Consider the following 12,527-nt stretch of genomic DNA (forward strand, 5'->3'; position numbering starts at 1 on the left):
GTGAAAGTATTTACTCAACACAATAATACACCAGTTTATGCATTGGCTGATAAAAACTGGCAGATAGGAGCCTTTCACAGACACATCAGTATCAGTGTTTGGCAGTATGTGCAGATATTAAAATGTATTTTAAATCCAGCTATTCCTTTGTGTTCTCCTTAAATGTATTATTTGGCAGTGTCATGGTGACATCACTTAACTACCAAATGAAGAGGAAGATCGATGTGACCTTTTAACCACTTCCAACTTAACAAAATGAAGCCAAACATCAACAGGTTTGTTCCTAAGACATGGAGGAATACAATTTATTAGAGCAAATTCAATAATAAACTTTATGAAAAAAGCTACAACATGAACACTTGGCTTACCAACATCTCAAGTTGATATATTTATATGTATGTACATTTTGCCTTGTAATGGCATGCTACAAGGACATGAACCTTTAATTATTGAAAACAACAAAAGAATAGAGAGGCAGACGTAGTCAGAAAGTTGTTTTTCGCTCTCCTCTCGTTTCACAAAGCACTCTAACACAAAGAAAATGCAGCTTTCCAAGCACAATCTTCTACAAATAAAATGAAGAAGAAGAGGAGGAGGATAATTAGGGAGGTGGGAGACTGAACAACATTGCTCTGGTAGGTTCTCAGTGTTGCTGTACACGGCTGACTCACAGTATCAACAGCCCAACTTAAACACACCATATGATGACAGACACCACCACAGTGACGATATGAAGCCCCCTCTGGTCATTTTTACAATTTTTAAAAGTTGCACAGGTCACAAGTCGGAGCCTGAATACAATTGTGGAGAAGGGATACCGGAAAATTTTAATTGCCACAGAGGTTAACAAGACAAAAATATACTGTTCTTTGAATGAACAATAATATGGTATGAGTCCACAATAAAACTACAACATATTCCTTCGTATTCGAGAGGACATCTGCCATCTACAGTAGTTTTTAAATCAACCTTTACAAATCAAACAGATGAAACACACAACATCTAAATCCTTTATGATAATCTCACATCTGGCTGAAATCACACCAAGAAGTATAAAAAGATTGGATTTTCAAAGACAACAGCTCAGAGTTCAATCGTCTTAGCTGCTGTGCTGATGTTGAACACTACCTTGTGAGCAAAATAAATAAGAGCATAAACACATTTAATAGAAGAATGGAGTAAAGACATGGAAGAAAATGTAAAACAGGTTATTGTGGAGTTGGTGTGTGACACTCCGAACACCTTCAGACAGTTCACTCATGACCTCATCCTCATCTTGAAAGAAGTGGGATAAGGGGAGGGGGGGGGGGGGGAACAAGTCCAAATCTGAAACAAAACGCTCCTTCTTTTCTTCATCTAAGTGTCCGTAGCTTTAGACACGCAGGATCTCCAGGCAGTTGTTGTAGCAGATGGCGATCCAGTCCGGCTGTGTGGAGGCCCACTGCACGTTGTTGATCTCCCCTTCAGCAGTGTAGGCCAGGATGGGATCCTCAATGGCCCGCGGCATCTGCTGGATGTCCCAGATCAGGGCCTGGTGGTCATCAGCTGAGGGAAGAAGAGCATTAGAAGAAAAATATAAGAAACAACACGGCTCCCTCGTTCTTTTCAAAGAGGCTCGTCTGTGGACAAATGTTCAGGCATCTAAATACACTTTAAACTCTTTGCTCCAATTGGATCTCCTGGATGGTATTTTATGTCTCTCTGGTCCAGTATCTGAAGAGACACACCCTCCACCAACGCAGCCTCATGTGGTGTTTAATCAAAGTGCCACTTTAGGCCTAAGTGTCTGCTTACCTGCAGTGCAGATGTGACACGAGGAGTGGGGGGCCCAGGCGATGCCGTTAACACAGGCCCGATGGTTGTTCAGCCGAGCCACTGGTGTGCAAGGCACACGTACGTCCAGGATGACCACCTATGACACACAAATATTAATGATAGATTAGATATAGAGCTGTGGCTTGGAGCTTTTGATTGAACCACATGATCTTCCTTCCATCCCTCTGATAAATGTTGCAAATATTGTTCTTTTGTTGATGTGCTCTATTACAAGAGACATCTATTGTACGTCTGTCCATTCTGGAAGGGGGATCCATCACTTGCAACTCTCTCTGAGGTTTCTGCATTTTTTCCCCTGTAAAATGTTTTTTGTGAGCGTTTCCTCACTTTAGTTGAGGGCTCAGTTCAGAGGATATGGGTTATACAAATAAAATGTGGTTGTTTGATTGATCTATACATTTTTAAATGTTTGCATGGAATTTCTCTTAGCACCATGTACATATTCATCTATTAAGACTGACTTAGTGGATCTTAAAGATTAATACCACTGGGATTATTTTTCATTTGCCGTATCAGGGTCAAGAATTACAGTAACTTCTAATACCAACTTCAAAGCCAACATCAACAACAACTCCTTGCAGTGCGCAGAAAAAGGAAAATCTGAGCATCAACAATTCCTCGACAATTGGGAAACCTATCAAAAACAGAAGTAACACTCTATTCCAACATTATTTTCTATGCAATAAGTAATTGCATATATTTCTGTATGAATGTCAACACATTATCTCATTGATAAATAAAGCTGTTTTTCAATCGTTACAGAAAACTGACCTCCATGCCGTCCATGGCCATCGTGGCCAGGTAGTTGGGGTCCTGCTTGTTCCAGCACAGGCGGAGAAGCGGGTGGTGCTGGGGGTCTTCATAGATGATGGTGCTGTGTTCCAGGTGTCGGAGGTCAAACATGCGGACGGACCCGTCAGCTCCCACAGAGGCAAACATGTCTCTGCCGCCTCCTGCACGGCTGAACGCAATGTCATACACCTGAAAACACACAGAAACACATTAAAGTAAATGTTCTTTCGGGCTGTGAGCACAACCCCACTTCATTTTGCAGTGCAGACACAAACACACCTCTTTGTCATGAGCGATCAGCTGAGTCTTCACATGTCCAGAAACCAGGTTAACTCGCCCGAGCACCTGACCGGTCTCCAGCCCCCAGATGGTGCAGGTGGTGTCAATGCTGGAAGTGCCTGCAGGTTGAACCAACACCTTAGAAACTCAAACTTCATCCGTGAAGGATTAAGCTCTAGCTTTCCAACTATAAATCACTACAGAGGATTTCTTACCCAGCAGATTGGGATCAACTTCATTCCAGTCGAAAGAGGTGAGGGGCGCACAGAAGTCTGAGTTCTTGTTGTTGTTCAGCAAACATTCAAGACGCGTTTCTGTGTCGCTGACCTGAAAGACGGATGCAAAGGAATTTATCTTGGACCAATGTCAAGTCAATATGACCATTTCACAACAACTATCTGGCCAAGCTGACACAGTACACAAACTAACAACAACATGGTTACTTCTGGATATGATTGATAACTGACAGATATGTCTTGAAAAAGGGGCTTTAAAAATCTCTCCTCCCATTCTATGTCTCTTGAAACTGTTGTCCACAGGGACACACAAGACGCTTTAGAATAAGCCTAAGAATATTCCAAATTTGATCAAAAACAAGTCTATACAACACATTTGTTGGAGATTATTTCTAGCAGCAGATATTTCTCATATGAGTATTTCCAGCAGCCAAATGGTTATAAAAGAACGTGTGAGGCAGTGTGCTTAAAATAGCTTTTGTCAAACAGTTGCTGTGGACTGCACAGCTTTGAATGACTTCAACAAAACAGACAATGCTTGTTGGGGTTGTCTGCCACGTGTTTGGTTTGATCTTTCTGTGGGATTTGATGAACACGAGAGAAATGATCCACATACCCTCCAGATGCGCAGGTAGTCTCCACTGGTGGCCAACAGGTCCGGGTAAACCCCCTTGGTGTCGGGTATCCACATGATCTTGGTGGTGGGGTACGGGTGGTCAAAGGTGTTCCTGCAGACAAACTCTGAGCTCTCCTCCTCCAGACCCACCAGCTGAACCTGTGCAGGAGCAAACACACAACCACCAGTTTCAACACGAGTCCAATGAATTTTCACTAAGCTACGAGGACTGGAAATGAAAATTCCTGTGAATTACGTTGTTACGGGTCAGTGCAACTAAAGACACAAACTAGGCCCGATGCATATTTACACATGGGTACTTATGTGTTAGCGTGGAGTGAGAACAAAACTGGGATTTTACGCGTAAGTGCTGCGCAGGATGGCTAGCATTAGCATTAGCTCGCCAACGCTTCCATCGTTAGCCTCGGCTAATAAATGGCCACATCCACACCACACTACGCACCTTGTTGTTGTATTCCTCCACAAAGCTCCCGAGTGCCAGTCGAAAGCGTTTGTCGGGCCGGACGCTCCAGTTCATCGCATACACCGTCCATGGCGCCTCGTATTTGTAGATTTCTTTTCTTTTACCGTGGAGCGACATCCCCCCGAACTGCAGCTAGCACGCTAGCGTTAGCTAACTATGAAATAAGTGCTCTTCTGCGCAGACTATGAGCCTCTACTGCAACTGACACGAACAGATTCCAGCCTGCGGGGTGAAGAGGAGCATTTAATCAAGCGAATGTTGTTCCGGAGGAAGATTTCTCACCACTTCACCCAACAAAGAGTTGCATTGCTTCGTTGTGCTCTCAATAACTGTCAAGTTGAACCAAACACAAGAGACTTCCGGTTTCGGGGTTTCTTTCTTTTTTTTTTTCTTTTTATAAAATCGCCAAATTTCCCCCAAAACTTAGGTCTTTCTTTTACAATGTAGTCTAAAAAAATCTGATTATATAAATAAACAGATAATGAATGTGTTATTATATGTGTTATTATATGACATTTGTAAGAATAATATTCGAATCATATTATACTATACTTTAAATACTTTTATTCATTTATGTATTTGTTTATTTATGTACTTATTTATATAATCATTTATTATTAGATTGTTTGCCATCTCAATTTGATTTGAAACCTATACAAGTTCCTTAATTTGTTACGGTCCTATTCTTTGTTATATTGTCAGTAAGTAGTGTCACGTGTCCTAGATGTCTGTTTGAACGGGACTATTATATTACGTTCATTATAATATGTACAGTATAATTTATAATAATTTACATTGGTCACAACTGGGTTTTAAATGTCTACGCTATATTTATTATCATGAATTATATATAACGCTATTCTGTAATCGTCGTAGCTGTAGTTACGCGCTACGACCACCGGCGGCACTACGGCATCATAATCAGACAGGGCAGCGTACAACACTTCCGGTAGAAACCTGCAAAATAAAACTTGATAATTACGCAGCAGAGACCGTGGTCACGTGATATCCGGTGCGAGACACCAGCCGATACCATGCTTTTAATTTGAAAGAACATCCCCGTGCCTCCTGGACGTCACTACAAGGACAGTTCAGGTGAAGCTCAGCCAGCGTCACGTTTACTGACAGAGATTCTCGAGGTAAGGTGATGTAGACATTTTGTCATGTAGTTTTTTATGCGCTTCACTCTCTGAGTTGTGTCAATGAGACAAACGGCTGTTTTCCGCTCAGGATCAGAGGCTGTTTGCTCGCAACATGGTCCCATGCTACTTAGCCACCGCTAGCATGCTAATGCAAGATTTGCTAGCAGCTAATAATAAAGTGAGAGAGTGCTGGGGGATGGGTCCGACACTGTGATATACAGCTTGTGGTTTAATCCTACATTATATATCCGTTAGCTTTGACTCAAGTGCCACTACAGAAGCGAGCAAAGTCAAACATAATCCGCTAATTTAGCCTGTTAGCAAGTATGTCGCCAGTGTTAGCTAAAGTTAGTTGGTGCGGCTATCTGGTTGAATCTTTACCGGATCTAGCCACACACGGTAGGGCTACTGAGCTAAGCCTGTATGTTGCCCCAGCATCGTCACATTAGGTCATCACAATATCTTATGTGGATTTATTGATATGTCTTAATATTTGTATTCACACCACCAAAGTGCTACACTGGAAACGAGTTCTCAATGTTTCCCAGTGGAGGTGCACTAACGCTCATGTGTTCCTGCTAGTTAGTCTCTATCCGTAGGGATCATCTGGTCTTTGGGGGTCATATGCAGTCTATGGGGTCATCACGTGAACACCCACCGTGTGAGCAGGGACTGGTCTGTTGCTGTGTTATGACCTGTTTAACTTGCACTCTGTCACAGCTTAACCGCCAGTGCCAGGTGCCCAGTTTGGACCATTGTTAAATATTACACAAGTTGTCTTGAAGTGATAACAGGTTGAAATGATCACCACACTTATTAGACCTGTGTCATATAATCCTAGAATATGAACGTAGTCCTTTTGAAGTTGCAACATCAGAATCAGAATGTATTTATTGCCAAGTAGGTTTACACCTACCTGGAATTTGCCTTGGTATATAGGTGCATACAATGAACATAAAAACACTAAGTACTACACATAAGAAAAAAACAATATATAAAAGATATGTAAAGTAAAATGCAAAATGCAAAACAGGAGTGCAATATGCAATGTGCAATGTAATGTAATGTGTGTTAATGTAACACAGACTTGGGGCGGGATAAGAGTCCAAGTCAGGTGGGGGTCCCGGGCCTTGTTGATAAGGCCAACTGCAGCCGGGAAGAAGCTGGTCTTGTGGCGTGAGGTTTTGGTCCTGATGGAATATGTGCCTGGAATATGAACGTAATCCTTGGAAGTTGCAACATGTAGTGCTATGATCGCTTGAAATTTGACATCCTTCTTTTCAAACACTTCTTTTCTTTTTGTATTCTACATGTAAAATGTCTATTTGACCTTCCCCTATAAGCCTTTAAACACCCTTATTTTTGTGTTTTCTTTTACACCCTGCTATTCCTCCTTCATGCAGGTCCGACAATGCGAAGTGCATATCTCCTCCTGATACCCGCGCTGCTCCTCCTTCTGGTCTTTCCTGTCACAAGAGGGCGTTACAATGATGACTTTGACGATGGCGAGGACATAGTGGACTTCGATGACAATGACTTTGCTGAGTTTGAGGACATGAATGAGGATCAGGCAGCTGAGGCCGAAACTGACCCTCCACCTCGAGTCTCACAGTCCTCACAGCCTGATGAGGATGAGGATGAAGATGAAGCCACCGTGGAACTCGAGGATGGCCAGGATGGCTTTGAGGACTCTGAGACACAGGTATATTGTCTTTTTTGGGGGGACAGAGCTCATTAATCAATTGTTATTCAATATTTATGGTGTTATATAAATTTATACAGAATCTAGAGCAAAACTAATTACGTGTTTCCACAGGATGAAGACAGCAAGTTTGACCACGAAGAGTTTGAGGGGATTGGACCCATGGAGAAGACTGGCCACTCCATGAAGGACCCTCTTATAATCCACACAGTAAGCTGGTCTTATTGTTAAAATCGTCTCAGAATACAGATCCTTGCTGATTGTGATCTGCTTACGCTCTACATGTGCAAAGAGTTTAGGTTGCCTGTAAAAAAAAAAAAAATTCCTAATGTATTTTAGAGCATGCTGCACTGTAATGCTCTTTCAATGTAATGGGTGTGCTGTAATGAAAATTCTAGGAAGCAGCTGCAGGAGGCCATTGTAATACATTTAAAGCAGACAAAATGCAGGTCACCGCACTGTTTGTAACTGCTGTTGAATAGGATTTGTGTAATTTATTTCAACTGTCAACATCGAACATCACCTTATTCACACTGATATTGACGCACCACCTGCTGTTTCTCTGTAGGTTCCTGCACATCTGCAGAACAGCTGGGAGAGTTATTACATGGAGATCCTGATGGTTACTGGCCTGCTGGCCTACATCATGAACTATATCATCGGCAAGAATAAAAACAGCCGCCTCGCGCAGGCCTGGTTCAACTCACACAGAGAACTTCTAGAGAGCAACTTTGCACTAGTGGGTGAGTTCTTCCACGTCTTTGTTCCCTGTTGTGTATATCCACTGTGTCTGTGGTCACAGCCAAATGGTTCAAACGGGGGCGGTCAGTTAATTGTCAGTAATTTGTTTGTACAGGTGATGATGGCACCAGTAAAGAGGCAGTGAGCACCGGGAAGCTGAATCAGGAAAACGAACACATCTACAACCTGTGGTGCTCTGGACGTGTTTGCTGTGAAGGCATGCTGATCCAACTCAAGGTATGGGATTTGTGTTACGCTATGTTTGTGTTCTGTTTTTAGTGCATTGTGTTAAATATAGCGTCATGTAATATATTTATTTTCTTCCCTCAGTTTCTTAAGAGGCAGGACCTGCTCAATGTTCTGGCCAGGATGATGAGGCCTGCCGGTGACCAAGTAGTACGTGCCTGTCAAACATTGATTGTTTGGAATATTTTAAGTGCAGTTCAAAGTACAGACTTTCTGGAATATATGAGTATTATCACAGTTCCTCTTTTTCTAATCCATAACATCTGTCTGCTGGTTTGTAGCAAATCAAAGTGACTCTTAATGATGAGGACATGGACACTTTTGTGTTTGCTGTGGGCACTAAGAAGGCAATGGCAAAACATCAGAAGGAGATGCAGGACTTGGTAAATATCCTTTTATAACGTTTGGTCAACAAATCGCTGCATTTTGAAGCCACGTTTGATATATTCATTTCTGTTCCACCTGTTACAGGATAATCTGTGTATAATTTTGACGTCTCCCCTTCATTTTATTCTCAGAGTGAGTTCTGCGGTGACAAGCCCAAGTCTGGGGCCAAGTATGGGCTCCCTGACTCCCTCACTATTCTTAGTGAGATGGGTGAGGTCACAGATGGAGTGATGGACAACAAGGTGAAGTCTATTTATTTTTTTATTTTTACCCTAGTCTCACATTCATTATTATTATTATTATTATTATTATTATAAAATGATCTACAAAGGGTCTGAATATTTGAGAAGAGTTTCTTGATTTTGGCCTGTAACAGCTTCCTATACTTAAATCCAACTCTCCCATGACAACTTTGCCTTTGGATCCATTTGTTTATTTTTAGATGGTGCATTACATCACCAACAATGCCGACAAGATCGAGTCCATCCATTTCTCGGACCAATTTTCTGGTCCAAAAGTTATGCAAGAGTGAGTATTATTCACGCCACCTTTTTGATCTTTCAACTGCAAGTTATAATGTGGGGCTAATGGTTACTGTTTTGTCTTTCAGGGAGGGTCAGCCATTGAAGCTGCCTGAGACCAAGAAGACGCTGTTGTTTACATTTAATGGTGAGCCTTCTGTCTCTCCTTCACCCCATGATTTGATTTTACTTGTGGGTTATATCTATACTTAATGTGTTTTGTGTTTGTGTTTGTTTGTAGTGCCTGGTATGGGCAACACCTCTCCCAAAGACATGGACTCTCTGCTTCCTCTCATGAACATGGTGATCTACAGCATTGATAAAGTCAAGAAACTCAGACTCAACAGGGAGGTGAGCAGGATTCAAGTGCTCTGGTGGCACACGGTGCACCCACATTTTAAGTTGAAGGTTTAAGTGCAGCTATTACTCAATTTATCCTCCTCTGTATATTTAGGGCAAACAGAAAGCTGACAGGAACCGGGCCCGGGTGGAGGAGAACTTCCTGAAGCAGACTCACGCTCAGCGCCAAGAGGCAGCTCAGACCCGCCGGGAGGAGAAGAAGAGAGCTGAGAAGGAGAGAATCATGAATGAGGAGGACCCTGAGAGACAACGTCGTCTGGAGGTCTGAAATGGGAAATTATAAGGGATCATTCAACATTGTGGGATTTATGATTATTCTCTTTCCTGCTCATCGATAGATGAGAAGATTGATACCACTCTTGGAAGCAGAACATAACGTATACATTTTTCTGCAGAAATCCTATATTTTTGTATACAGCACATCGACACCAGTGTTGTCCCTTATCAACAAAAGCTCTCAAATCTTTTCTGTCTAAGGTGACATCTTTGTTGGTGTCTTATATGTGTAAGACTTGTAGATATTTGTATTCTTTTTGTGAATTCCAGTTTTGCCTCCATTGCGTGTTAGAAACGTCATCCAAGTGCCCACTCGCCGGTGGTGAATTCTCTGGACTTTTATCAGGCTGTATTTTCACATGGGCTCACTCAGAAATTCTCATGACATTTTACTAGGAGGTGTATGTGAAAAACTGTCCAGAGTAACTGACTCAGATATTTGCATTGTCGCATACAGCCCCTCTGGATAATGTCCAGAGTTCAGTGCACGTCTGAAAGCATCGTAGGTGTAGCACTGTCAAAAGATACGAATCTGCCTGCCTCCAAATCTACATTTCTGTTATATTTCGTTGGTTTTAGATTTTGTATTTTTTGACCTATTGAGCGGTGCTAACTGGCTATTTACTGTACAAACATGTGAGTTGAATATTAAATTTTGTCTTTTAGGAAGCAGCCCAGCGACGTGACCAGAAGAAGATTGAGAAGAAGCAGATGAAGATGAAGCAGATCAAAGTAAAAGCCATGTGAAATGCCACCACAGGGTTTGAGATACAAGCACACACGGAAGTAGTGCTCAGTTTTCTCCAGCTTCTCTCACCACAGCTCTGGCTCACGGTCGCTCCGGCTCCAAACAGAAATCCTGTGCCTCTGGGTGTGTCAAGCTTTGCTGCTTGTGCCACCACCTGCTCCATTTGGTGTGGCTAAAGCTTAATGACTGAGAGGGACTTTTTTTCACCATCAAATCTGTCGCCACAAATCATGCCAGGATATTTCCTTTTTTTCCTTTTTTCTCTAAAACTATCTTCTCAAAACTAATCAAAGCTCTGTTTGAAAGCTGTGTAGCTCGATGAGGTTTTTAAAATAATTTTTTTATTAAAGTTTGTTTCTTGCAGGCTGTTTATATTGAATATCTGAGCAAACATAATAAAGTGCACTGGAGTCTGTTGGAATACTGTCTTGTTTGTTTTTTTTAATTGAAATATCTGATTACTGATGATTAGTGAATTAAATATGGCCTGTGGGTCATTGAATAGTGGTGTAGTAATAGTAATGTGCAATCTAGTAACTGATACACAGAACTCTTGGTACCAGCAGTTAAGAGTGAGGGTCTAAAACAGGCACCAGAGACTCGATGCTTAATTTAACTTATAGTTTTGTCAGCAGAGTCTGAACTAGATTTGGTTACATCAGTGTGGTCGTCTCTTTACAAGCTGAAAGAGGTAATGATAGCCCTGTCTAGTCAGAAGCTTTTTATAATGTAAATCTGATACACTAAATCGTACTGTCTCAGAAGTTGCCATGGAATACATTGAACTCACCCAAAAACCTAACTCCTAAGTTAATAACAGTACATAATACAGGTGTTACTGAAGTGAATAATGTTTAAACTGCCCAGTGTAGTAGTGTCCATCGGTAATGGTGCAGATGATAAGAATGAACTTTCATAAATCTTGATATTGCAGACATACACTCAGGTGCCGGTTCTGGAAAGATATCTAAAACTAATGCTATCCAATACTCCCAATGTCCAGTTTTTGTTTTTTAAGGGGGTTGGTTCTTTTGTATGGACATTGTGGATGATGAAGCTATGTAGTAAAGACAAACACTAGTGAGAGTGAGCCCTAATGAGGACATTGAGTGAAAACAGAAGACTTCAACAACAGACTGGTGGTTCTTTCTGGTCTAACCACACTTATATAAACTGGGTTAACTAAAACTACTAAAACAGTCAAACGTCTCAGTGTAACCAACATACATAACCCATACTGCTGCCAAAACAACAGGTCCTCCCATGCCCAACCCCTCTGAGCTCAAATGTAACGTCATTATTTGCATCATAACCTCAGTAGCACAGGACATCGCTCATTCACTCAACTGCCACTTCTCAATATTACCTTCAGGACACAGGTTCAGATCCACGAGGTGCAACAGGGCCCAGCACCAACTGCAGCACGACAAACCACATCTTCAGAATTATCCTAATAATAATTAAAATGCATAGTACTTAATTTCTTTCTGCCTTCTTGCTCAGGTTTTTATTTCACCTGCAATTCTGGCTTACCTGTCCATAATTTGACTAAATAATATAACAGTTTCCGGTAAAAAAAATAACATAATTTAAATTGTTAAGTAGTAGTAAACTGTAGTGTTTAAATTCGCACAATTTAGACATTTGCTTCTTATTGATGCAATTTCTGAATTTTCTATTCTGTATCACTAAATATTTTTATTCCACCATATTTAGAAACAGATTTTGTACAATTTGCTGCCCTGCCTTTATAACCTCTGCTAAGGTGATTATATTTTCATCTCCGTTTGTTTGTTTGTTTTTTTGTTTGTTGGTTAGCAGGATCATGTAAAAACTAAAACCTTTGCGGAGGTGTGGGGTGTGACCCAAGGAAGAATCCATTAAATCTTGGTGTTGATCCAGATTTTTATTACTTTGTTAAACATTACGAGATAGGGTGTTAAAAAAAAAAGGGTAAGAAGGGTAAAAAATAAATAAAATAATCTTTACATGTTATGCTTCAGTAATATTAATACAACAATAATAACAATACTGACCAGCACCATTTTTGTAATCACCACTTTTAGTTTTGATACTTTAAGTACATTTTGTAGATAATACTTTTTACTTAAATAAAATTGTGAATGCGGTGATCTACTTGTAATGGAGTATTTTTACCTAA

At 41.1% G+C, this 12,527-nt stretch overlaps 2 protein-coding genes across 3 annotated transcripts; one reads left to right on the forward strand and one right to left on the reverse strand.

The window, feature by feature from the left end:
• Nucleotides 1–276: 276 nt before the first annotated feature.
• Nucleotides 277–4,592, reverse strand: dcaf7 (ddb1 and cul4 associated factor 7). Its single transcript, XM_034594185.1, has 7 exons — nucleotides 4,223–4,592; nucleotides 3,760–3,918; nucleotides 3,123–3,234; nucleotides 2,908–3,026; nucleotides 2,608–2,817; nucleotides 1,795–1,912; nucleotides 277–1,545 (listed from the first exon to the last, which is right to left on the reverse strand). The coding sequence occupies exons 1-7, from the start codon at nucleotides 4,358–4,360 to the stop codon at nucleotides 1,373–1,375; spliced, it is 1,029 nt and encodes a 342-aa protein (XP_034450076.1). The 5' UTR covers nucleotides 4,361–4,592; the 3' UTR covers nucleotides 277–1,372.
• A 643-nt stretch (nucleotides 4,593–5,235) lies between these two features.
• ccdc47 (coiled-coil domain containing 47) lies at nucleotides 5,236–10,787 on the forward strand. Of its 2 annotated transcripts, none has more exons than XM_034594186.1 (13): nucleotides 5,236–5,387; nucleotides 6,789–7,087; nucleotides 7,202–7,297; nucleotides 7,656–7,830; nucleotides 7,944–8,065; nucleotides 8,159–8,224; nucleotides 8,356–8,457; nucleotides 8,593–8,703; nucleotides 8,904–8,989; nucleotides 9,072–9,130; nucleotides 9,224–9,333; nucleotides 9,437–9,604; nucleotides 10,285–10,787. In XM_034594186.1, exons 2-13 carry the CDS (start codon nucleotides 6,797–6,799, stop codon nucleotides 10,363–10,365), a joined length of 1,467 nt encoding a protein of 488 aa, XP_034450077.1. In that variant the 5' UTR covers nucleotides 5,236–5,387; nucleotides 6,789–6,796; the 3' UTR covers nucleotides 10,366–10,787. The 2 variants fall into 2 exon arrangements, with proteins under 2 accessions (XP_034450077.1, XP_034450078.1); XM_034594187.1 differs by having other exon boundaries at nucleotides 5,253–5,382.
• The last annotated feature ends 1,740 nt before the right edge of the window (nucleotides 10,788–12,527 follow it).

Source organism: Hippoglossus hippoglossus, chromosome 8 (assembly GCF_009819705.1).
Source record: "Hippoglossus hippoglossus isolate fHipHip1 chromosome 8, fHipHip1.pri, whole genome shotgun sequence".
NCBI lineage: Eukaryota > Metazoa > Chordata > Actinopteri > Pleuronectiformes > Pleuronectidae > Hippoglossus > Hippoglossus hippoglossus.

Bases quoted from the DNA above. Each gene is read 5' to 3' on its own strand.
- dcaf7 (XM_034594185.1), bottom strand. From the start codon at position 4,360: ATGTCGCTCCACGGTAAAAGAAAAGAAATCTACAAATACGAGGCGCCA. The intron at 3,235-3,759 runs GTATGTGGATCA...TCCGTCTTTCAG, and splicing joins ACTACCTGCGCATCTGGAGG to GTCAGCGACACAGAAACGCG. The intron at 2,818-2,907 runs GTGTGTTTGTGT...GTGTGTTTTCAG, and splicing joins TGATCGCTCATGACAAAGAG to GTGTATGACATTGCGTTCAG.
- ccdc47 (XM_034594186.1), top strand. From the start codon at position 6,797: ATGCGAAGTGCATATCTCCTCCTGATACCCGCGCTGCTCCTCCTTCTG. The intron at 7,831-7,943 runs GTGAGTTCTTCC...TTGTTTGTACAG, and splicing joins GAGCAACTTTGCACTAGTGG to GTGATGATGGCACCAGTAAA. The intron at 9,131-9,223 runs GTGAGCCTTCTG...GTTTGTTTGTAG, and splicing joins GCTGTTGTTTACATTTAATG to TGCCTGGTATGGGCAACACC.